Source organism: Pongo pygmaeus, chromosome 3, assembly GCF_028885625.2.
Source record: "Pongo pygmaeus isolate AG05252 chromosome 3, NHGRI_mPonPyg2-v2.0_pri, whole genome shotgun sequence".
Lineage (NCBI taxonomy): Eukaryota > Metazoa > Chordata > Mammalia > Primates > Hominidae > Pongo > Pongo pygmaeus.
This window is the reverse complement of record NC_072376.2, coordinates 166125394-166151971: the sequence shown is the minus strand read 5'-3', so window position 1 is coordinate 166151971 and position 26578 is coordinate 166125394. Positions and strand designations below refer to the sequence as shown.

General features: G+C 44.0%; 1 protein-coding gene across 6 annotated transcripts in view; it reads right to left on the bottom strand.

Moving 5' to 3' along the window:
- TRIM2 (tripartite motif containing 2) overlaps window positions 1-26578 on the bottom strand; it is a 186054-nt gene that overhangs the window by 133232 nt on the left and 26244 nt on the right. Inside the window, exon 1 of one of the 6 annotated variants that reach the window (XM_063664208.1) lies at window positions 738-901. The exons of 4 other annotated variants lie outside the window; for them this stretch is intronic. In XM_063664208.1, the coding sequence (XP_063520278.1) occupies window positions 738-767 (30 nt within the window). In that variant the 5' untranslated portion in view covers window positions 768-901. Of the gene's footprint in view, window positions 1-737; window positions 902-26578 lie in introns of those variants that run through there. One more of the 6 variants, XM_063664207.1, reaches the window with a different exon arrangement.

Below are 26578 nucleotides of genomic sequence, written 5' to 3'. Positions count from 1 at the left end.
GGAAACCAGCAAGCACCCCGAGGTGTGGCTGGCTGAGCCCACGTCAGAGGTGTGGCTGGCTGAGCCCACGTCAGGCTTCACCCCCGACTCACATGGCGTCCCCAGGCTCTGATGACTTCTCACTTGGGTAGTCAAGGACAAACGCTCTATTCACCTGGGGCTATTCCTTCATTCCACAGCCCCATGGCAGAGGGACATAGTACCCTTTGAGCACTTTTATGGGGCAGTAAAACTTTACAGTCTCCTGTCTGCTCTAAACTGTTCCCACATTTCTGAATAGACCTATTTATAACATGCAAGACTACTACAGTTTGCCCTTTGAAAATACTAGCAGATATTAGGTCCTTTCAAACGGGGTCGACTGAGTTACATCGGCTAGCAGCTGGCTTACAGAAACCCCGGAGAGGCACAGCTAAGCTCCTGACTGTGACTAGCTATGTTAGGAAATAAAACAGCATTTGAGTCTCACAACATCACTGGAACATTCTTGTTGCTTTGGTGTCAAATCCAGCTGTGTCTCTCCCGCGATTTTTTGCTTCCTTACTCTCTTCCTGCCTGGATTGACAGAGCTCACTGTGAGCTTTGTCAGCAAATCCCAGTCTTTTCCTTCCATCTTCAGCAGGCAAAAAATTAAAACCAGGAAAAAGTAGCAACTCAATCACAACTTGTTTCTCCCAGCCCCAGATTAACCAGCTGGCCCAGAAAAAGAATTATCACACATTGAGAAGCGTCCTTACCTGCGTTCCATAACGGCCACTCCTGTGCATCCAAGACCAGAGCCAGCCTCCTCCAATCTGGGGACTCAGCTCCCCGCAGCCCGCAGACAATTGGGCCCATTATAGTCGTCAAGCTGCCGAGTTAAAGGGTGGCCCTTACTAAAATATAAACAGCTAGTCAGCACAAGCCAAAGGGGCGGGGCTGCAGTATCAGGGGACAATGAGAGCCAATGATCAGCCTCTTTGGGCTCTGTTTGCTTAAGATATTGTGTTTCATTCCAAAGTAGGGGAGATGGGAGTGAGAAACACTGAAGAGTAAGGGCTGAGTTCTCATCTTTACAGCCCCCAGTAGGAAAAGCGTCCAAGTTGAAAAGTTTAAATCACTGCACACAGAAGGCCAATTTCAGGAAAGTGTTTGTAGACTGCACACATAATAATATGTATTTTTAAAGCCACAGACATTTATGTTGCATTAGCTATCTGTTATCTTCCGGCGTTAATAAATGTGGTATTCATGAGGTCAACGGGAGTTTTTCAACCAAAGAACAAAGGCCAAGAAAGTTAGTTTGATGACATGCTTATTTTATTGAATATACTATCTGATCAGGAACACTCACCTCATCTACAGAGCAAACGCTTGTTTGATTGGCACATCTTTATTTTTTATATTTATTTATTTATTGAGATGGAGTCTCGCTCTGTTGCCTAGGCTGGAGTACAGTGGCACAATCTCGGCTCACTGCAACCGCAGCCTCCTGGGTTCAAGTGATTCTCCTGCCTCAGCCTCCTGAGTAGCTGGAATTACAGGAATGCACCACCACGCCTGGTGAATTTTTGTATTTTTTAGTAGAGACGGGGTTTCGCCATGTTGGCCAGGCTGGTCTTGAACTCCTGGCCTCAAGTGATCTGCCCGCCTTGGCCTCCCAAAGTGCTGGGATTACAGGAGTGTGCCACTGCACCTGGCCTACTATTTTTTTTTTTTTTTTTTGAGACAGAGTCTTGCTGTGTTGACCAGGCTGGAGTGCAGTGGTGTGATCTCGGCTCACTGCAAGATTGGTACATCTTTAGAACCCAGAGATATGGACTTATTGTATGCCCAAGTCAGCAAAATGGCTCACATTTGATGTGTCTATGTTCTTCTTCGTGTGTGTGTGTGTGTGTGTGTGTGTGTGTGGGTGTGTGTGTAGAGATGGGGGTCTCACTATATCACCCAAGGTGGAGTGCAGTGGCTATTCACAGGCACAATAATTGTGCACTGTAGCCTCAAGCTTAGGTCATCCTCCTGCCTCAGCCTCCCTAGTAGCTGGGATTATAGGCTTGCACCTGTAATCATGCCAGACCATGAGCATTTAATTTGATCAAACATATCAGAAGTTCAGTATATTTGGAAGAAGGCAGGAGAGCCGTGGCTTCTTTCTGTCCCCCAAACTTAACTAAATTCCACTCTTTTTTTTTTTTTTTTTGAGATGGAGGCTCGCTCTGTCGCCAGGCTTGAGTGCAGTGGCACAATCTCGGCTCACTGCAACCTCCACCTCCCAGGTTCAAGTGATTCTTGTGCCTTGGTCTCCTGAGTAGCTGAGACTACAGATTCGCACCACCACGCCAAGCTAATTTTTGTATTTTTAGTAGAGACGAGGTTTCACCATGTTGGCCAGGCTGGTCTCGATCTCTTGACCTTGTGATCCGCCCGCCTCAGCCTCCCAAAGTGCTGGGATTACAGGCGTGAGCCACCATGCCTGGCCTTAAATTCCACTTTTAAAGCTACTACACCAGCTTAACATTCCAATACCCTTTGATAATAACCAAGAACCAGAAAGTAAACTGTAGGGCTTTTATTCCTTATATATATATATATTTTTTTATTTGCAATGGAGTCTCACTCTGTCACCTAGGTTGGAGTGCAATGGCGTGATCTCGGCTCACTGCAAGCTCTGCCTCCCAGGTTCATGCCATTCTCCTGCCTCAGCCTCCCGAGTAGCTGGGACTACAGGCACATGCCGCCATGCCCGGCTAATTTTTTTTTTTTTTTTTTTAGTAGAGATGGGTTTCAGCCAGGATGGTCTCGATCTCCTGATCTTGTGATCCACCCGCCTTGGCCTCCCAAAGTGCTGGGATTACAGGCGTGAGCCACCGCACCTGGCCTCCTTATATAATTTCTAAATAATACACTGAAGTAAAAATAAAGTTAAGAGCTGTTTGGTTGATTGTGTGGCATTGCATAAATTATAGGCATACAAACTGTGAAAAGTACAGTCATTACATTTGGAATAGTTTCATCATTTATAAAGTGATATAGTAGTTATCAAAATGAACACAGTAGTTGTCAAAATGAATTATCAGAGAACAATGTTGAAATGTATTTATTTTCCACAAACTTTTTCTCAAGCCCTTCTGATGTGATTATAAAAATAATAATCCCCAAATCCCATCCTTTCTAATCTATGTTAGTTTGAAAATGTTTATGATTCTGCCACTGGTGTTTAATTTGTATTAAAGTAAAATTCCTCCAGAACCTTTTCTAAGTGATATATGAGGCTCCTTCTGGCCCTTGTATCCTTCTAATTATTTCAAAAGAGCTGTTACATCCATACTTTCACAGTTTTGACTTTAAGGTACAGGTTACCTTCTTGAAAGAATCTAGTTTTCTCCTAAGGTTTGTGAACCCAGAAAATCTAAGACAGCTCTCAATTAACCTAGAAAGTTTATTTTTCCAAGGTTGAGGACACACCCATGACACAGCCTTCACAAGTGCTAGGATCCTGTCATTTTAAAAAGCTTCAGGACACCATGAGCAGCCAAAGGAAAAAATCGATAAATTGGACTTCATTAAAATTTTAAATTTTTTTCTTTCTTTTTTTCTTTCTTTAGAGACAAAGTCCTACTCTGTCACCCAGGCTGGAGTGCAGTGGCCAGATCATAGCGTCATAGCTCACTGCAGCTTTTACCTCCCGTCCTCAAGCTGTCTTCCTGCTTGGGCCTCCCAAAGTGCTCAGAAACCACAGCACAAAGCCAAAATTAAGACCTTTTGTGCTTCAAAGGACATTATCAAGAAAGTGAAAAGACAACCTATAGAATGGGAGAAAGTATTTGCAAATAATAGATCTGATAAGGTTCTAGTATCCAGGATATAGTTTTAAAACTCCTGCAATTCAACAACAAAAAGACAAACAACCCAAACTAAAGATGGGCAAAGGTCTTAAATAGATATTTCTCCAAGAATAATACATAAATGTCCAACAAACACATGAAAAGATGCTCAACATTAGTCATTAGGGAAGTGGAAATCAAAAACACAATGAGGCTGGGCACGGTGGCTCACGCCTGTAATCCCAGCATTTTGGGAGGCCGAGCTGGGTGGATCATCTGAGGTCAGAAGTTCGAGGCCAGCCTGGCCAACATGGCAAAATTCTGTCTGTACTAAAAATACAAAAATTAGCCAGGTGTGGTGGTGCATGCCTGTAATCCCAGCTACTCGGTAGGTTGAGGAAGGAGAATTGCTTGAACCCAGGAGGTGGATGTTGCAGTGAGCTGACATCATGCCACTGCACTCCAGCCTGGGCAACAGAGCAAGATTATGTCTCAGAAAAAAAAAAAAAACAAAACCAAATGAGTCCAGGCGTGGTGGCTCATACCTGTAATCCCAGGAATTTGGGAGGCTAAGGCAGGAGGATCACTTGAGCCCAGGAGTTAGAGATTAGCCTGGGGAACATGGTGAGACCTGGTCTCTATTAAAAAATAATAACAATAATAAGGAAAAAAAAAAAAGAAAAAAAACACAATGAGGTGCCACTTTACACCTACTAGGATAGCCATATATATATATATATATATATATTTTTTTTTTTCTTAATAAAAAGGAAGAAAACAAGTGTTGAGGAGGATGTGGAGAAACAAGAACCCTTGTACATTGCTGGTGTAATGTAAAATGGTTCAGCTGCTGTGGGAAACAGCTCTACAGTTCTTCAAAAAGCTAAACATAGAATTACCATATGAGCAAGCAATTCTACTTCTGGATAGATACCCAAAACAATTGAAAACGGGGGCTCAAACAAATACGCGTACATCCCATATTCATAGCAGCACAATCCACAATAGCTAAAGGATGGAAACAGCCCAAATGTCCATCAAAAGATGAATAGATAAACACATTGTGGTATATATATACAATGGAATATTTTTCAGCCATAAAAAAAAATGAAGTTCTACAGCAAAGATGAATCCCTAAAACATTATGCTAAGTGAAAGAAACCAGACACAAATGGTTGCATATTGTGTGATTATGGGCAACATAGGGAGACTCCCTTTTCTAAAACAATTTTAAAAATTAGCTGGCCGGCTGAGCACAGTGGCTCACGCCTGTAATCCCAGCACTTTGGGAGGCCAATCGTTTGAGGTAAGGAGTTCGAGACCAACCTGGCCAACATGGAGAAACCCGTCTTTACTAAAAATTCAAAAATTAAGTGGGCATGGTGGCGGTGCCTATAATCCCAGCTACTCAGGAGGCTAAGGCAAGAGAATCGCTTGAACCCAGGAGGCGGAGGTTACAGTGAGCCAAGATCATACCACTGCACACCAGCCTGGGTGACAGAGTGAGACTCCATCTCAGAAAACAAACAAACAAAAAAAATTAGCTGGCCATGGTGGTGCCCGCCTGTAGTCCCAGCTACTCCAGAGGCTGAGGCGGGAGGATCACTTGAGAACAGGAATTTTAGGCTTCAATGAGCTATGATGGTACCACTACACTTCAGCCTGGGCAACACAGCAAGTCCCTGCCTCTAAAAAAAACGATAAAAATAAAAAATAAATAAATAAAAAGAGGATTTATTACATGAATTCATCCATTATATTTATGCATCACTCAGCATCTATTAAGCTCCAGGCACTGTGAGGCAGGTGGGTGCCAGTAGACCTGCTTGCACCCTTTCTATGGAAGGTAAGGAAGAATGCTGTTTTCCAATGCAAACGAAAATAATAATAATAATAACTGACTAAGATTTATTAAGAAGCATTTTAAATGTCAAAAAGTGTAAGTGTGGAACAGACACAGGCTGACAGCAAGTCAGAAAGCCACTCTGCAAGCAAACAGATTCGTTATAGTATTAATGGATATCATTCCTACCCTCTGTAAACTCTGAGTGTATAATGACCTGCAGATTATGTTTGACATTCTCAGTGAGTTTCCTACTTCTTTCAGCATATATTTCACTAAAATCAATCAAGAAAAGAGATATTCACAAGTTTTTATCTGGGAAGGACCATATTTGAACTCAGTTCATTTTAACATAGGTAAATGCCTTGGAAGGTTGAAACAGGAAATGAACTGACAACGAGGAGGAAGAGGAGACTTTGAAAACATGGAAAGAAGACTTTGCCAGAAATTTCATCAAGAAAACACAACTCTGTAGAGCTGAAACTGTTTCACATATCCCCGGGGCCTATTTCTTTCCTGATCATCACATCACTTAGCATTGGCCTGTTGCTGTTATTAAAAATAATAAACAAAATGATTACAGAGGCAGATGTGTGTTCTTTTAAAAGATGGAGAGATGACATCACTACTTTCTAAATTTCGAACCATTAGATTATGCAGTTCAGAAAATTGCTACATGCCCTTTGAGAATGCTCATCATCTAATTAAAATTTTACCCTTGCTCCAAAACAGCTACCTCTTAGTCACCCAACTCTTGGCAACCTGAAGCCTCAATTACCCATAAGCAGAGCTTCACCAAACCCTTCTAAAGAGCCGAAGCCCAATTAACTGACTTAGCTCAATATCCAGTACTGCACTCATTATCAAGTCCCTGATTTGCCAACATACAAAACACTTTACCAGGGGAAAACATTAAATTGCTTACTGATTTTTAAAAAAATGATATACACATAAAACTATATTCTCATGTCAAGAGACCATATAAATATGATGAATGGAACTGGGTGAAGTCACAACAGAGGCCCTTTGGATAATACATAGATGAATGCTGTACTAGTCTGTTTTTACACTGCTGATAGAGACATACCCAAGACTGGGAAGAAAAGGAAGTTTAATTTGACTTACAGTTCCACATGGCTGGGGAGGTCTCGTAATCATGGTGGAGGGCGAAAGGCATGTCTTACATGGTGGCAGCAAGAGAGAATGAGGGGGAAGCAAAAGCAGAAACCCCTGATAAACCCATCAGATCTCATGAGACTTATTCACTATCATGAGAATAGCATGGTAAAGACCAACCCCCATGATTCAATTACCTCCCCCTGGGTCCCTCCCACAACATGAGGGAATTCTGGGAGATACAATTCAAGTTGAGATTTGGGTGGGGTCACAGCCAAACCATATCAAATGCTCAGACCTCCTAAGTCTCAGATGATTCTGGAAATCACAAATCTCTAGGCTTAAATTATGTGTTTTAGAATCCTTCAATTTCTTTTTTAAAATAATAAAAAGAATATTGTCTTAGTCTATTTGGGCTGTTATAACAAAATACCATAAGCTGGGTGGCTTATAAACAACCGGAATTTATGTCTTAACAGTTCTGGAGGCTGGAAGTCCAAGATTAAAGTGCTGGCAGATTCCACATTGGTGAGGCCCTGTTGTCTCATTAACAGACAGCTGTCTTTTTGCCGCCCTCACAGGGTAGAAGGGGCAAAAGAGCTCTCGGGTCTCTCATTGATTTATTTTTTTTTTTTGAGACAGAATTTAGCTCTTGTTGCCCAGGCTGGAGTACAGTGGTGCGATCTCGGCTCACTAGAACCTCTGCCTCCTGGGTTCAAGCAATTCTTCTCCCTCAGCCTCCTGAGTATCTGGGATTACAGGTGCCCGTCACCACGCCTGGCTAACTTTTTGTATTTTTAGTAGAGATGGGGTTTCTCCATGTTGGCCAGGCTGGTCTCAAACTCGTGACCTCAGGTAATCTACCCATCTCAGCCTCCCATAGTGCTGGGGTTACAGGCATGAGCCACTCGGTCTCTTTTATAAGAGCACTAATCCCATTAATGAGGGTTCTACACTCATGACCTAATCACCTCCCAGAGGCCCCACCTCCTAAGACCATTACCTTGGAGACCGGGATTTCAGTGATGGATTTAGGGAGGACACAAACATTGAGTCCATAGCAGATGCACAGGCAGCATGGCTTGATAAAGAGGGGAGCCAGAGACTTAGCCTTCAGTGACATTGAAGGGCTTTGTAAATAGAAGGAATAAAAGCTGCAATCTTTCTTAGCTTTGATGAGGCTTTTGATTTTGTTTTGCTTAGCTGTTCCTCAGTGCATTGCAAATTATGGATAAAAAATACTCTTAGGTTAGCTCACAACCCATTAAAGAGGTGAAAAGTTCTAAACTCATTCCATTAAACTTACTATGTGGAAGCTCCATATTTATTATTCTACATAATTTCTTCATATTTCTTTGAGAAAGAAAGTGGTGGCAAGGCCTAAAGTCAGTTTCATACGTAGTCAGGCAGTGAAGAAGATGCTGCTAACCACACATCAACACAGTGTGGACTTCTGTCTTTCCAAACATGTCAATGGGTTTTTTATAAGCCTCCTACAGTTTTTTGCTCAGTCTCCGTATGACCAATGGCCCACGCATGCAAAAGGACACCTAAAGTTAGGCTGAAGCTGTGGAATGAAGAACAGTAAATTGGCTTCGATGGTGGACCAACCAATGGCCTGGGAGCCCTTTGCTCATCTCCAACCCATGGAGGTAAACCATGACTAATTTTAACACCACTAAGGTTTTCCATTTGTTGGGAGAGATCATAAGGGGATTTGCTGAAAACCTAGTTCAGAATTTATCCCAGGACCCATACAAAGACTTTCTCACACCGTCGCCCAAGATCCAAGACTGATGCAACATTTCATCAATAACCCTGATGGAAGAAAATGAACCATTAATTTTGAAGAAGCTACCAGCAGAGCCACCCCTTGGAAAGTGTGAGCAGTACCTAGTAATAATGGTAATGACATGAATACAGCATTTGTTATGTGCTGGGTACTGTTCTAAAGCATTTACATGTATGGACTCATTTAATCCTCACAACTAACCCCAGGCATAGGAACTCACACTCGTTCTGCAGACAAGGAAATGGAAACTTTGTTTACTTTTTTATTTTTATTTTTTTAAGAGACAGGGTCTTGCCCTGTCCCACAGGCTGGAGTACAGTGGTGTGATCATAGCTCACTGCAGCCTTGACCTCCTGGGCTCAAGCAATCCTCCCGCCTCAACTTCCTGAGTACCTGGAACTACAGGCATGCACCACTGCATCAGCTTGTGTGGGGGGGTGTGTGTGTGTGTGTGTGTGGTAGGAATGGGGTCTTGCCATGTTGCCCAAGCTGGTCGCAAACTCCTGGGCTCAAGCCATCCTTCTGCTCAGCCTCCCAAAGTGCTGGGATTACAGGTGTGAGCCACCCCGCCCGGCCAATGTTCATTAAATTCTCAAAGTTTCAGTTTTCTGGTCAGGCGCAGTGGCTCACGCCTGTAATCCCAGCACTTTAAGAGGCTGAGACAGGCGTATCACTTGAGGCCAGGTGTTCAAGACTAGCCTGGCCTACATGGCAAACCTCCGTCTTTACTAAAAATACAAAAATTAGCCAGGCATAGTGGTGCACACCTGTAATCCCAGCTACTTGGGAGATTGAGGCATCAGAATTGCTTGAATCTTGGAGGCGGAGGTTGCAGTGAGCTGAAATTGCGCCACTGCACTCCAGCCTGGGTGACAAAGCAAGACTCCATCTCAAAAAAAAAAAAAAAAAAAAAAAGAAGTTAATGAACATGTTCAGCTAGGTAGAAATGGTCAAATACTAAGAGAATAAAATTCTAACAGGATTAGTTCAGAGAATGAAGAACAAACAGCAGAAACAAAATATAGTGGTAGAACTAAGGACAGTAGCAACAAAAATACCTAGTGGCCCTGTACTGATTTCCTGAGCTGCCATAACATATTACTATGAGCTTAAAACAACATAAATGTAGGGCTCCTGCTGGAGGCTCTGAAGGAGAATCTGCCTCTCTCCTAGCTTTGGTGGCTGCCAGCAATTCTTTCTTTTTTTTTTCTTTTTCTTTTTCTTTTTTTCTTTTGAGACTGGGTTTCACTTTGTCTCCCAGGCTGGAGTGTAGTGGTGCGATCTCAGCTCACTGCAACCTCAACCTCCTATGCTCAGATGATCCTCCCACATCAGCCTCCTGAATAGCTGGGACCACCACAGGCACATGCCACCACACCCAGCTAATAATTGTATTTTTTGTAGAGATAGGGTTTTGCCAGTTTTCCCAGGCTGCTCTCCTGGGCTCAAGCGATCCACCTGCCTCAGCCTCCCAAAGTGCTGGGATTACAGGCCTCAGCCACCACGCCTAGCTGCCAGCAATTCTTAGTGTTCCTTGGCTTGCAGCTGCATCACTCCCGTCTCTGTCTGTCTTCACATGCCTTCCCTCTATGGTGTCTCTCTGTCCTTTTCTATCTCTCATGAGGACAATCACCATTGGATTTAAGGCCCACCCTAATCCAGGATGATTTTTATCTTGACATCCTTACCTTAATTACAATGGCAAAGACCCTTATTCTAAATAAGGTCACATTTTGAGGTTCTACGTAGACATATCTTCTGGGGACCAGAATTCAATCCACTTAGAAGCCCCAAGAAGTTGCTCCAGGGCTGGAGAGGTTTCCTCACACAGGCAAGGGAGACAGAAATAAGTGTAATCAGTCCCTAAAGGGAAAATAAGCTAAGCAGGAGTTTTTAACCACCACCCCTCATCTCCAACTTAAGAAAAAAACCTAGAAGAAAAGAAATTATTTATCAAATCTTAGGAGAAGATGAGAGTTCCCAACTTAAAAACCTTGGGAAAACAGTGTAAATTTGGATGCATTTTGACACTAGTGAACACCTGTGAAACCATTACCACAATGAAGATAGGAATATATTCATCACCCCAAAAACTTCCTTGGACCTCTTTGTAATCCCTCCCTTCCAGTCCTTCCTGCATCCCCCAGCTCCATCCCCAAGCATCCACTGACCTGTTTTCTGTCACTATCAATTGGTTTGCATTGCCTAAAATTTTATGTAAATAGAATCATACAGATTATACTTTTTGTTTGGTTTCTTTCATTCCACTTAATCATTTTGAAGTTGATCCATGTTGTTGCATCAACCGAAATGATTAAGTGGAATGAAAATGATTTCATTTTGATTAAGTGGAATGAAAGAAACCAAAATGTTGTTCATTCTTTTTATTTCTAAGCAGTGTTTCTTTATATGCACATACCACAATTGGTTTATCCACTCACTTCTTAAAGAAGTTTTAATCAATGAATATATTTGATAATCTAAGATTAGGGGAGAGATGAGAGAATATGAATGCAAATTTCTGAGAATCTGTGTTTCCTCTCTCTTTCCCTCTTCACTCTTTCCCCACCTCACTCTTAAATTACATATACTTAGGCTCGTGCCCACACTTGCTTCCCCAACCTTTGTTTTGCGTAAGCCACTGGCTGGATGCTGGCTCATGAATTCCAGGCCGTAGTGAAGGGTCCCTGAGGGCCACCAGTAGAAGCCTCATTCAGTTCATCCAGGCTTCTCAGTCAGTCTCTCCTAGTGCCTGTGCTTCTCTCTGTATATCCTGGGGGCCCCACATCTCTGTTCTCACTTGCACATCCTTCTCTCCATTTCTTTTGCCACTTCTGAGTCTCCCAGTTCGTCTCTCCCACACTTGGATTTGATTCACTGCCTCCTCTGCAGCATCTGTGCTCAATTCACCTTGCCCAGAAAGCTCTCTGTGGCTGGCCCCAGCCCAAATCTGTCCAACTTTGTGTTTCTGCCAACTATATTTCAGTTATTTAATTAATAAAGGCAGCATGGTAGTGTTTGAGAGCAGACTCAGAATAGGCCACACACCCACTGTGATTCATGACTGCACCTATGTTTCCTTATCCACAAAATGAGGAAGATAATAGTCCTATCCCACATGATTGTTGTGAGGATTAAATGAGATACAGTCGTCAATCATTTAGAACAGTGTTTAGTATATAGCAAGCATTATATACATTCTCCATAAAATAAATAAATAAAAATGTTCAAGTGCTCTTCCTCACCACAAAGAATTCTACTTGCATTCATAGATTTCTTCATTTAAAGATTATTCATGGGCCAGGTGCAGTGGCTCACACCTGTAATCCCAGTACTTTGGGAGGCCAAGGCGGGCGGATCACAAGGTCAGGAGATCCAGACCATCCTGGCTAACACAGTGAAACCCCGTCTCTACTAAAAATACAAAAAATTAGCCGGGCGTGGTGGTGGGCACCTGTAGTCCCAGCTACTCGGGAGGCTGAGGCAGGAGAATGTCATGAACCTGGGAGGCGGAGCTTGCAGGGAGCTGACATCACGCCACTTCATTCCAGCCTGGGCGACAGAGTGAGACTCTGTCTCAAAAAAAAGATTATTCACTAAGGGCCCCTCTGTGGTAGGCATGCTCCTAAGAGATGTGGAATAAAGCAGTGAACAAAACATACAGAAGTTACATTCTACTAGGGTAGACAGACAATTACAGATAGACAACTAAAACTATAGACCATGTCCGGTAAGTGCTGCCAGGAAAAATAAAACAGCTTTAAAAGAGGATTGGGAATGACTGATGGTGGACTTGGGTGGGCTGGTCTGAACCAGAAAGCCACAGCTTTAAATAGGATGGTCAAGGAAGGCCTCACTGAGAAACACTTTCTGTGAGAAGATCTGGTTGGGCTCATCAAGTGTGCCATGGGCTGTCTGGGGAAACAGCATCCTTGGTAGTGTTTGGAACAGTGGGTGCAAAGGCCCGGGAACTCCTGGATCTAGTGCTTAGTGGCTGTTTCAGATCTGCTGACTGTGATGGGCACAATATATTGAACTGTCATTAATTCCATTTGTTCTACTTGCTGTTAGAATATCTTAACTTTTTTTTTTTTTTTTTTTTTTGAGATAGGGTCTCACTCTGTCACCCTGGCTGGGGTGAATGGCATGATCATGGCTCACCGTAAACTTGACCTTCCAGGCTCAGGTGGTCCTCTCACCTCAGCCTCCTAAGTAACTGGGACTACTGGCACCCACCACTACACCCAGCTAATTTTTGTATTTTTTGTGGAGATGGGGTTTTGCCATGTTTCCCAGGCTGATCTCAAACTCCTGAGCTCAAGTGATCCACCTGCCTTGGCCTCCCAAAGCATTGGGATTACAGGTGTGAGCCACCACTCCCAGCCTAGATTCTCTTAACCTTGATGTACATTTTCTCCCCCACTGTTTAGAGATTGATGCTTTGATTGTAATGTAAAGACTTGACACTTTTTAGAATACAGATACAATGCCGGTTATAGTGGAATTCAAATGCAACGAGTTGGCCTGTGGCCCTGTGCTTAAACAATCACCGTGGTGCGGGACGCCTGGGGAAGGGTGTGGGGTGAGGAATTGTCTTTGGTGCTCTGGGGTTTCACTAAAAGACTGACCAATTAGATCTGGGCTTGGCAACAAAAAGGGGTACGTGGAGATGACAGAGGAGTTTCACAGAGAGTAACTGAGATAATAAAAGGGCTGGTTGGACAATAAACCCAGAGGGGACATGCTAGGAACTGAGGATGCAACTATGTGGTTTGACGAAGGGAAGCTTCTATGCTCATACCCATTTCTTCTGAGAACAAACTCAAAGAAAACAGGCTTAACTCGCGGCACGATGACTTTAGGGGTGTTTATGAAAAGGAGCTTCTATATGGTATAGAAAGGCTTGTTAAACATTGCAGACTGTGTGACTCCCAGTCTCTGAAATTACTGAAATGAAGAAGCTTATGAAAACAAAAATCGTTTCAACCTTGTCATCAGGCTCACTTATTTTCAGAACTATATCATCATGAAGGAAATCTACTGTTTAAAAAATAAATAAGAATTACCAAACAATAGCTTAGAATGCCTCTCCAGAATTGTGCCTAAGTACAAAAAATCTGGGTACATTTTCTGAAAGCACAGCCTGTCTGATTTCCGGTGAATCCCCATACATCTCAGTTATACAGCTATGCATTTCTCACTTAAATATTTTACATTTAAAGTAAACTGTGTTCCTCATTATTGTATTTTTAAGCATCCACTGGGTGATGGCTGCTCAATTTAAAATGTTATCTCTTTCTCTGGGATTGCCCGGGACACAGGGATGGCCCCCAAGGCCGTGTTTGTGCTATGTGATCTTGCTCATGATTAATCCAAGCTAAGCCAATAATTTTTCTCAGACTGTTTAGCCATAGATGACTGATCTGGAAAAGGGGGGTTGGGGAAAACAAGGGAGGCCCCAACTCAAACTAAGCCCATCATTGGACTTTTCGAACTAAAACTAAGGGAAAAGAAGCAATCCTTCTCTGCTGCTTGACTCCATAAGATATGAAGTCACCAGCTTTAATCATCTGTATTCCTGCCAAGTGAAAAAAGCTAACCTTCAGGAGAAGAGAATAAAGCTAAAAGGCATAGAGAAGCAGAAATAAGAGACAGAGAAAAAGAATAGCATTCCAGGTTGGGCATGGTGGCTCACGCCTGTAATCCCAGCACTTTGGGAAGCTGAGGTGGTGGATCGCTTGAGGTCAGGAGTTCGAGACCAGCCTGGCCAACATGGTAAAACCCTGTCTCTACCAAAATACAAAAATTGGCTGGGCATGATGACGGCTGCTTGTAACCCCAGCTACCTGGGATGTTGAAGCAGGAGAATTGCATGAAACCAGGAGGCGGAGGTTGCAGTGAGCCGAAATCGTGCCACTGCGTTACAGCCTGGGCAACAGAGTGAGACTCCATCTCAAAAAATAAAAAATAAAAAAAAAGAATAGCATTCCAGACCCTGGTTGCAACTGTCCCTAATGTCCAAATGCATCTCTGAGTCTTGCCAGATGCCCTAGTATTCTCCCCAATGACATCCGTCTTTTTTCTGAGTTAGTTTGAGTTTTGTTTCTATTTCTTGTCATGAAAAGATGGTTAAGAGTAGATTCTGGAGTCAGGCCCCATAATTTATATGCTTTGAGATTTTGGGCCACTTTAAAAAAAATCTTGAAGCCTCAATTTCTTCATATGTAAACTGGTAATAATATTAGCATCCTCCCCTAAGTCCTGTGAAGAATACAGAGATAAATCATAAAATGCACTTAACACAGTGCCAGGCACAATATAGGTGCTCAGTAAATGTTACTTACTGTAATGAATGGCACTAAAAATCAAGTCATACCCACCACTATCTGCTATTCTGTTTGTTTCCATCTGGCTATTATTTAAGGTACAGCCTCTCTTTCCTGCTGTCATTCCCACATCTTCTCTTACATGTCTTTGGGTACAGAATTCATCTTCTCTACAGTACTTCCTTTCTAGCAGAAAAACACCCTTCATTCTTGAATCACTAGCTTTCCTGAGAAACTAACTGTAACTCACCAATGTCAACTGTTTTTCCCAACTCCATCTGCAAGCAGAAAGGAATTTGCTGAGCTTTACACTTAGATTTTATTACAGGGTTCTATTATATGCCCATCTGTTATAAACATTTCTCCCCTCCAAGATGGATTAGATTTAAATCAAATCTACATAAATATTAATTTAAATCACTAGTTAAGATAAGTTGAACCCCCACCAAGATATTCATATTGCCTCATACCATCATTCTCTACACCCCACTTCAATTCAAAACTACATTCTTTTGAATCTTGAAATGTCACTTCTAAAGAAATGTCTGTTGTGTTTACTTTAGAGGAACCAATAGAAATGATAAATCTTCAATTTGCATATGCTATTGTTACTGATTCATTAAATAAACCTCAGGTGGCTACAGTGTTCCAGGCATTGTTCTGGGTGCTGGACACACAAGGATTAATCAATGATTAAACAAGACCCAGGGTGAGTGCCGTCACAGGGAGGCATGAGCTTGAGAGTTACAGCAGCACAGAGGAAGCGGCCTCCCTCAGTCGAGTTGGCGTGTAGGGTGGAGTAGTGGACAGGGGATATTAGGCAGGAGAATTTCCCAGACACCATAATCCCCATTCGAGCGCCTCACAGCCACATCACAGACAAGTACACGCCATGATCCAGATGCGACCACAGCAGGTCACCTTCAGCCAGCTCTGTGGTTTCCTAATCAACAAGCCCAGATATCAGTCACCAATTAGAACATGTGAAGACTTTGCTCTCCTAAAATAGGATAGAGACAATTCAATACCTTTTGGCTTTTAAAGACCTACCCCATTTCCTCTCCCTTGAATCTCATCCACCAGGGAAACTAGACTCTGTTTTGAATTAGATTTCCTGCTTGGCAGTGAAACTTTTCCCCTCATCTCTCAATCATTGGTCTCTCAGTCTTCATTTTATTCTTTACCGAAGTACAAGAAGCCAACAGCATTCTAGTTAGAAATGGCCTCTCCAGGCCGGGTGCAGTGACTCATGCCTGTGATTACAGCATTTTGGGAGGCTGAGGTGGGAGAGTTGCTTGAGCCTAGGAGTTCGAGAACAGTCTGGACAACAGACCCCATCTCTATTTAATAAAATTAATTTTTTTTAAAGAAAGAAATGGCCTGTGCAAAGCCATGGAGATGTAAATGATTATCCACAAATGAAGGGAGTATGGGGAGTGGTAAGCAGGGGCCAGGTTATGAAAGACTTTGGATTTTCTGGGTATAAAATGTGCAGTTTGAGAAATAAAATTAAACTTCTGAAGGTAAAGTGTTTTAATGTAAAACAAGGTTCCTTATGTGAACACAGGACAGGACAGAAAATGATTTGGATGACCGTTTCCTCACCCTTCCTTTTTTTTTTTTTTTTTTCAGGAATAGGCTGGTCTCAAACTCCTGGCCTCAAGTGATCCTCTCACCTCAGCCTCCCAAAGCACTGGGATTATAGGCATGAGCCACTGCGCCAGCCCTTCATCCCTTCCAAGGATGGTGAGAGAACCATTCTAACTGCAAAAGAGAGGAGTGAATTCAGAAACGGGTGCCTTGGGGCATGGGTTTATATCCCTCAGGGAACCCCAGGGAAGAACAAGGCTAATAGACTGACTGAGGAGCCACCAGTTTTTTGCTTTTGTTTTTTATGGGGTTGTTGTTGTTTTGAGACAGAGTCTCACTCTGTCACCCAGGCTAAAGTGCAGTGGTATGGTCTCAGCTCACTGCAGCCTCTACCTCTCGAGCTCAGATGATCCTCCCACCTCAGCCTCCTGAGTAGCTGGGACTACAGGTATGCGCCACCATGCCCGGCTAACTTCTGTATTTTTTGTAGAGAAGGGGTTTCACCATGTTGCCCAGGCTGGTCTCAAACTCCAGGGTTCAAGCAATCCACCCACTGAAGACTCCGAAGGTGTTAGGATTACAGGCGTGAGCCACCACTCCTGGCCCTCACTTTTAGGTTTCTACAAGTATGCTGTGCACTTTAAAAATGTTCCTTCCAGTGTTACAATAACAACTCCAACATCTTATGATTTAGAGCTTCTGTGCTTTCGTCCTAGGAACCTGAAGGGCAGATATGGGAAAGCTTGGCTGCTTCTTTCTCTTTCTTCTAGATTCTACTTCCTCCTCCTGCAGCCTGTGAGGTCCTCCCAGAGTTGGCCTATGAAGGGGAGTTAGGAAAAAATAGTCATAGTCTTTGGGTTATATAATAGGACCAGATATAATAGGATGTTGTGCACTCAGGACTTGGTGGACGTCTGAAGCTGGCATTTGTCTCCAGGAAAGCTTGTGTGGGGCCTTGGAGATGGCTCTGCTGTGAATCCCCCATTGAAATACCTATGATGCGGCCGCCATTTTTCTGCCTGTCACTGAACCTCAGCGCCGGATCATCCAGGGGTCTACCTCACACAGACTTTCCCTTTGTCAGGGCCCAATCACTCCTCCATGCAGCCCACCTGGGGGAGGCTCTGTGAAAGGCTCCCCACTGGACCCTCAGGAGAGGTCTGGTTGGCCCACTGAAAAACTGCATTCTTGCCCCAACAGCTGGGGGACAGCAGTGGCTCTCAACACAGCCTTCTTCCTCTCTCTCTGCTCTTACCCAGTCCTGCACTCTTCCAACCTGCGGATGAGCATCAAGCTCTCTCAGTATTCCTCTTGATTTCTCCCTTGTCACTTGGTGAGAAGGAAGCACCTCTTCCCTCTGCCATGGCCCTGGTGGGTCAGAGAAGCTGACACATTGACAACCTTTCCAAAGATCCAGAGTAACCCTCCAGGTGGGTAAATGGGCTTAGGGTTGCAAAACAGCTACCGGCTGGCCCCTTAGTAAGTCCTTCACGGTGGACTTACCTTGCTTTGTAATATGAGAGTAATGGGCATCTACAATTTTTTTTTCATCCTTTAGGGCCCCAGTTTACATTGATAGAAAAAGTGTGCTGTTTTAGCATTCTAATTACACATATATGATTTGTGACTGTAACGAAATTCCTGACACTTCCATGAAAACATTGCCAAACATTCTGAAATTTAAAATTATCATACGTATGACCTGGTGATAGATCTTCATCAGGGTTATCTTTCTGTGGAATTTTCTCTTCATAAAGAGCATGCTTTACAAGCATGATTTGAATTTTTAACATTGGATTTTTAAAATAGTTCATTAAACAGTCTTTACTATTTTGTGGCAAGGGGATTCTATTAGAAGCAATTGCTTTTTCTGGAAAGTCCCAGTACATGTAATAGCATCCCTCTGTCTTGGCAATTCTGACAATCTGTGCTCCCTTTAGGCTGGCTTCCCCACACAGGTAGAGCTTGTTTTTTTTTTTTTTTTCATATTCTCCCTCTGGTCATTTCTTAAGGTCTAGAGGAGCAGGCTTTTTTTGATATGAAGAGAGACAGGTATCAGTTGAGGGTTTGGCTCAAATTCAGCCGGAGGATGCGGAATAATGGTGCAGGCGTGGGAAAGGCTTCCCCTTTCGGGAACTTGGCAGTGGGGACAAGACTTGAAAAGGGGCCCTCAGGTGCCCTTGGCTGGCATCTTAGTCCTGTGTAACTCGAGGAGAAGATTCTGCTCTGGGCTGTCCCTCGAGCCCCAACAAAAATTCTTTCCTTAGAGACAAAGCACCAGAACAAAGTCCTTTCAGCTCCTTTTACAGCTCCTTAAGAGGGTGAAATGGTTCAAAGTTTTAAGTATTTACCTGAGATTAAGCGCTATTTCCTAGAAAGTCTCTTAAATGCCCTCCATATTCCTTCTGATATTTTTAAAGCACGATATTCTAAAGACATTCACATCACTTTAATCTCTAGTTAAAGTTAGCTTCACCGGATCACAGAATGTTAGGGCTGAATGTAACCTAAGAGATCGTTACGTCACAGATAAGTAAACTGAGACCCAAGGAGGAAAAGTGACCCAGTTCCCAGCACTCAGACCATGCCCTGACGCTCCCTCAGGCTGCCATGAGGTTTTTCAGCCTGGATACTGCTGATATTGTGGGACAGATGATTCTTTGTGGTGGGGGTCTGTGCTGTGCATTGCAGGATGTGTACCAGCCTCCCTGGCCTCTACCCACTCGATACCAGTAGCATTTCCCCCACCTTAGCTGTGAGAACCAACAATGTCTCTAGACATTGCCAAATTTTCCCCTGGGGGCAAAATCACCCCTGGTCTAGCAATTTCCTCAGCCCCCTGCCCACAGGAGCGGTCAGCAATAGTTGTCTGGAAAGTGTACTTTACTCTGTTCACGTCTCCTAATCAGCTGCTAATTGAACCCAGTCTTTCTTATCAAACTCCTCCTCAGGGAGAGAGAAGCCCTGGCAGGTTAACTGGCCCCCAGGAATCATGAAACCATCTTCTGGTTTCTCAGTGCTCCTCATGGAACCTCTCATGTGTATGTCCTGTCTCCCCAACTCCTTCCTAAGCTCCCCAGAGGTAGAGGCATCTCCTCCCTGATGGGCATACTTTATCCCAGGGTTCCTACTGCTTACGTGGAGGGACAAAGCAGAAACTCAATAAATGCCACCGGCTACACAGCTCCTCAGTGAGACCTGGCTCTTTTCAAACACAAAGGCACAGCTGCTGAGATCACACATGAAAATATCAGAGTCAACAAAGAAGGAGTATTCCTCAGAAAATGACAGATTGGCAGTTCCTGCTGTGGCTCAAGATCCACTCATCACACCGAGACACTGAGCAGTAGGCTGTGCAGAGTATGATCAAGCCTCTGCTTTATTGAAGTAAGGTTGGAACTGAGTAAACATGGTGTAACAAGGCCAATGCAGTGAAAATCAAAATATTCCTGAGATTTCCAGATTTATGAACTGAGTGAATAGCTCTCTGACAGGGAGCCTGTCATGTAAGAAGCTAACCCTTATTGGGTGATCTACTGGCCAGTAGGGTTTCTTTGTGTGTGTGGAAAGAAAGAATAAACTCTGCTCTTGGGGAACCACAATCACAATGAAAACAACTCATTCATTCATTCATTTGCTCACTCATTTGTTCTGGAATTCATTCAATACATACACAGGAAGAATGCGTTAAAAAGAATACAAAGGGCAAATCACTGTGGAATGATGCTGCTGAAAGAATGTCGAGATTCCTGTCTGGGGAACTTGTCCTAGAAAACGGTATTTGGAAATGGAATAGGACACAATTTGACTCCAAAAAGAAGAAATGGCATTCCCCATAGGGAAAATGTTGTTGTTGTTTTGAGACAGAGTCTCACTCTGTCACCCAGGCTGGAGTGCAGTGATATGGTCTCAGTGGTATGGTCTGTGGCTGCTCCGGATGAAAATGTGTCACCAGGCATGAAGGTGGCAGCAGGGCCTGTGCTTTCCTTCTGATGAGGTTTCTCATATCTGAGAGACCCTACTCCACTTCCCAAAGACAGGATAAAAGCAGCAGTATTGATGGTGATTTCCCAATGAACTCTGAAGACTGAGTTTTCCAATACACACAGTGGAATATCACTTTAAGGACAACTCCAGGTGAGCAAAACTGAATTCATCCATTCTCACACCTGGTATGAAAAGTCAGGCCACACTGGGGAGACTGGACTGGGGCTCTGTTCAGAGTGCTCAGAGGACTTCTTGCCACTTAAGCTACCCTTTACCCTACTTGTTATGAACCGAATGTTTGTGTCAACCCTAAATGCATCCATTGAAACCCTAGCCCCCAGTGTGGCTGTATTTGGATATGAGGCCTCTAAGGAAGTAATTAAATGAGGTCATAAGGCTGGACCCTGGTTCGACAGAATTAGTGTCCTTATAAGAACAGCCATCAGAGCATGTGTTCTCTCTCTCTCCACGTGTGCACATCAAGGAAAGGCCATGTAAGCACATAGTCAGAAGACAGCTGTCTGCAAGCCAGGAAATGAGCCCTCATCAGGAACCAACCACACTGACACCCTGACCTTAGACTTCCAGCCTCCAAAACTGTGAGAAAATAAATTTCTGTTGTTGAAGACACCCAGTCCATGGTATTTTGCTATGGCAGCCCGAGCAGACTAAGACACCCCGTCTCCCCCATGAGCTAGAATCCCTGCCCAAGGTAAAGACCCTTGGTTCACCCATGCCCTTCAGGAAGCTCATCCCCATGCAGCTTAGCCTTCCGCTGCTGCAGACATTACATTCTTGGGTAGTGCTACATGCTTCACCTTTGTCCTCCCATTTAATCCCTATGAGGTAGGCAATATTATCTTAATTTCCCAGAGGAGGAAGCCAAAGCTCAGAAAAGTTAAGACACTTACCCAGTTTAAGACTGACTAAGTAGAGGAGCTAGAACTGGAACACAGGTCTGTAAGGAGATTGTCTTCCTTACACCTACAAGGGATCCTAATCTCTGTTCAGCATGGTCTAGCTTTTCCTTCGGTGGGTCCCCTGGGCTCTTTCTAAACCTTAGCAAAGCCCCTGCACTCCAGGCCTCCTCCTTTGGCCAAACTTCTTACACAGTGGTACAAACTCAGATACACGGATCTGATGTCTTGAGCCCAGCCCGTCCTCTCATATGAGTTTCAGCCTCTGTTCATCCCTGCACAACCATGCCTGGGGATGTTATCTGCTTGCTTCTCAGGTTCAGCTGTGCTCCAGAACCTGGTCCCATAGCACCCTTCCCCCTTTGTCTATGGCCCTCTGGACAATCATGCCCCACTCCTTGGGTGTAGCTCAGGTTCCCACACCTGTGCTCAGAGCTGGAGCCTCAGACATGCTCCACATCACTGCTCCAACCCTTGTCATTCTCTTAAAGCAGCTGTTCTCCACCCCTCAGCAGAGGACTTTTTCTTCTACTTCACAAGACATGCCTTCAAGGAACATTTATCATCCAGCTGGGCACTGGGCCTTATCACAGGGAATGTGAAATAATGCAACTGCCAAATCATCAAGGCAGGTACAGGGAGGAGAAGCAGCCCATGCATCACTGCCCAGTGGTGGTGCAGACCACGACGGCTGTGTGTTCAGAGGAGAGAGGCAGCTCTGCACTGGCAGGACAGGAGAGGCCCTGGAGGAAGTGGACTATGGCAGGGTCAGTCAGTGGATCACAGGCTTTGAGGCTAAACACACCAGCCCCCACTTCCTATTCAGCCACTCACTCATTCATTCATTTATTCATTCTTTCATTCATCAAATCTTTAGTATGTTCCAAGTGCTATGCTAGGTGATACAGCAGTGAACAAGCACCCAGGGGAAATTAGACACTAAACAAATAAGGTCACGGCCTGGGACAGTGGCTCTGAAGGAATAACTGGGGTATTGGGATACAGGGTCCCAGAGAAAAGGCATTTGAGAAGGTGGGTAGAGCATCTTAGACAGGGTAAAGGAACAAGTGCAATAGCCCCCAGGTAGGGAAGCACTTTTAGAGACTAAGGAACAAAAAGGGGGATGATGGGGCTGGGAAAATCTAAGTAACATTTTAAATAATTTAACCCAAGAATTAGGTTATTCTGAAACACCTAACAGATTTTAGGAGAAATCCATAAGATCATAAAATGAACCATTCCATATTTGTGTGCACCTTAAATACTGAAATGAACTCTTGTTTATGGTTCGAATACTGAGTGGTTCCTGCTGCAGGGCAGGCACTGTGCTCACAGCATTTATTTATATGAATCAGCTCACTTAGCCCTAATAACAATCCCATAGGGTGTTTACTATTTATAAATGAGGCAACGGAGTCACGGGCAACATGTTGCCCAAGGTCACAGAGCTGAGAAGTGGGGTCAGTGGGCGTGAGTTGTGCAGGTGGACTCTACGGTGGCATTCAGCCGAGACAACATACACCTCTCAGGACTCTTTTTCCCAAGGTCCCATCTGTGGGCAATTACATCAAGAAGCCTGGTTGGACCCCAGTCTCTTCACTTGCCATTTCCAGGCACTACAATAACAAAAATACCTAGCATCTGCAGATCCAAAGGTATCTGGCTACGGCCTTAGGAGGTGCCCCACCTTGGCACTCTTATCCCTTCTGGCTTCACTTCTGGTTCTGATTCTGAACCAAAGAGCTTCTTCCTCACCTCCCTCTACCACGTCTTATCTCTCTGAGGGCCTCAGTTTCCTCACCTGTAAAATGGGCTGCTTGGGCACTCGGTAGACTGAGATGGGTGGGGAGCCTCATGCACCCTGCTTCCCTTAAAATATGAAGAAAGCATCAGAGTTGAGGGTGGAGTAAAGATGTTCATTAGGACCCAGTCACGTCTTTTTCTAGAACACACCCATTTCTAAAAGCAAACTGCTCCATTGCCAGGCCCTCAAAGTAGGAACCTCTGTATTCTGACTCCTGTGAGGCACCCGCCCCGGCATGCGGCCCCCTCCTGAGTCATCTGGGGAGACGTGAGCTGGGCCAAGAAAGGGGCAAGGCAGGGAACGGGCACCCAATGATCCTGAGTAGAGGGGACGCCCTCCACCTGCCCACCTCCAGTCCAGGTGTACAAGGCTGCTGGGATGAGTCCACACGAGACAAGAAGGGCCCTGGGGACTCATCGCTGCCACATCCCACCTCCTGTGCTCTGAGCGTGTCTAGCCCTATGCCCCATACATACATCTCATCCCTGGTGCATGAGGGAAGGTTGAACGCCAGAGCTGTCTTCAGCCTGGGAGGTGGCAGCATGTGTGGTCATGAGCCTCTCATGGCCTAGAAGGTCTCTGTGTGTCTCCCTGGCCTGTCCCCTGGGGCAAGGAGGGCAAGTGAGCCTTCATTTTGCTCAAATGGTGACTCAGCCTGACACAGAACCTGGCCATCACATGGTCACTGCCTCGTTTATTGGAACCATTCCCCTCTCCTGAAACTGTGACCAGGGCCCACAGGGCCTCCAGAACTGTCTTCGTTTCCTGCCTGCCTTTGAAAGGCTTTCTAGAGAGCAGGAGAGCACAGTTAAATGCTAAATGCCTGCGCTGAATCCCACCTGTTCTGTGAGACCTGGACAAGTCATGGAACTGCTAGGGGCCTCAATTTCGTCAACCGAAAAGATGGATTCAATAATGGTATCCACATCAAAGAGGTGTTGGGAGAATACATAAGTTCGTACTTAGAATCATGTCAGCTCATCCTGTGAGAGTTCGCTCTTTTTATCATTATTATTGGAATTACAAACACCCACCCTGAGGTCCCACTCCTCAGCCCTTCTCACTTTTCTATATGCAAGGTGGGCTCACCAACCCCTGCTGGGGCTCTTTGTGACGCTTGGGACAAGTGTATAGGCAATCTCTTTGAGGGCAGGGGCTTCCCCAGCACTCAGGACAATGACTGGCACAAGCAGGCACTTAATAGATATTTATGGTATGAATGGATGGGTGGATGGAGTGCTCTGTGGGATGGCCACAGAAGTTGGCAGAGGAGTGTTAGTACTTTTCCCAAGGGACTCTTAAAAATATTTCTAGGTGGCCAGGAGCTGTGGCTCAGGCCTGTAATCCCAGAACTTTGGGAGGCTGAGGCGGGCAGATCACTTGAGCTCAGGAGTAAGAGACCAACCTGGCCAACATGGTGAAACACCCTCTCTACCCAAAATACAAAAATTAGCTGAGTGTGGTGGCACACGCCTGTGATCTCAGCTACTTGGAAGGCTGAGGCAGGAGAATCACTTGAACTCGGCAGGTGGAAGTTGCAGTGAGTCAAGATTGCGCAGCTAGACTCCGTCTCAAAAAACAAACAAATAAACAAACAAAAATATTTGTAGGTAAGATGGCAACTAGGAAAACGTGTCTTTCACAGGCTGTGTGCCCTGACAGCTAAGCCTCAGGACCAGCGGGTTCAAGGCTCTGTCTCTGGTAGGTCCCAGTTAGCTGCATGACCCCAGGCTGTCGAGAGCCTTGTTTTTCCTGGCAAAAATACTAACACCTTTATCCTAGGAGTATTGTAAAAATTAATGAGACAGCATGTGAAATGTGCCATGAGCGTCACAAAAGAGAGCCTGACATTACTACACAGCAAAATAATGAAAAATGTACCCAAAATGAGTAGAGTTAATGGGGCTGTTGATTTCTTGAAGACAAATCATTCTGCCCGTTTAGTTAGCATCAGAGGCCAGGCTGCAGTGTTACCACTTGACTCTCCCAAGAGAAAGCAAATACATTTCATTCACTGCAGGTTGCACATGGAAAGTGAAAATATCTGTCCTCGTCTTCTCACCAGCTCACATAAAACAAACTTGAGTACTGAATTCTGAGAATTTGACATGGTTTAGATGAAAACTCCAGGCCTCCAATGTTTGGCCAGTTAACCGTATAGATTTAGCAATAAAAATCTCACCATTAAAGATCGTCCTCCGTCTGGAGGGGCATCCTCGACACAGCGGCTGGATATCTAAACAGAGGCTCCCGTTGTGAGCCTCAGGAGGGCCGTGATGGCCCGAGGGTCACACACACAGTGACTGCAGTCTAGCCTTGCCACAAATAAGGTGCTGATTTTCTAAATACCCCTTAAAAAACTCTCAGGTGTCAATACACCTTCCCTCCTTGAGAGTGCAGCTTCCATTTGCTTTCACATTCAGCCACGTGAAAAAAATCTTGTCATTATGCCTAAACAGTGACTTAAGTGCCCTGTTCTGTGAAATACCCAGAACCCAGAATCTCTGCTCCAGAATAAAGCTAAAGTCTGTGCAGTGCGGGCTTCAAGATCCAAAAGCATGTCTTGGTACAGCATTTTCCAAGGGAGGCTCTGCAGGAGTGAAGCAAGTAGGTGGTAACAGAGGAAAAAAGTTGGGGAAATAAGTCTGGGAGGCTGTGAATTAAATAGACATCTTTTTGCAGTACTTTTCAGAGCTTTTATTTTATTAATAATAAAAATAATATTTAACATTAAATATTAATTTTAATATCAATAAAATAATTTATTAAATAATTATTTAATTAAAATTTAATTTATTTTAACATAAATTTAAAGTATTAATATTAATAATTTTATTATTAAATAAGTATTTACTTAGCATTAATTAAATATTTATTTTAAAAATAAAATTAATTTATTAATATTAAAATTGCTATTAATGTTAATATTTAATTGCTATTAATTAAATATTAATTAATGGCTAGAGTGCAGTGGTGACATCATGGCTCACTGCAGCTTTGACCTTCACCCGCTTCAGTCTCCCAAGTAGCTGGGACCACAGGTAAGTGCCACCATACCCGGACTAATTTTTAAATTTTTTGTAGAGATGAGGTCTCACTGTGTTTGTTGCCCAGGCTAGTCTCAAACTCCTGAGCTCAAGCAATCCTCCTAGCTTGGCCTCCCAAAGTGCTGGAGCTTGAGACCTGACAACTTTCAGAAAACTTCTGGCCGATTCCTTTTACTTGAAGAGAAGTAAATTTTACTCTTGATTAAACTACTGTCATGTGTTTTCCCTTACGGCTGCATTAAGTCTTAATATAATAAATAGCACATAAAATTTTTCTTATTGGGAAATAATTTTAAACTTACAGAAAAGTTGCAGGAACAGAGGGCCTCTCAGAGCCTTTAAAGTATTAATGA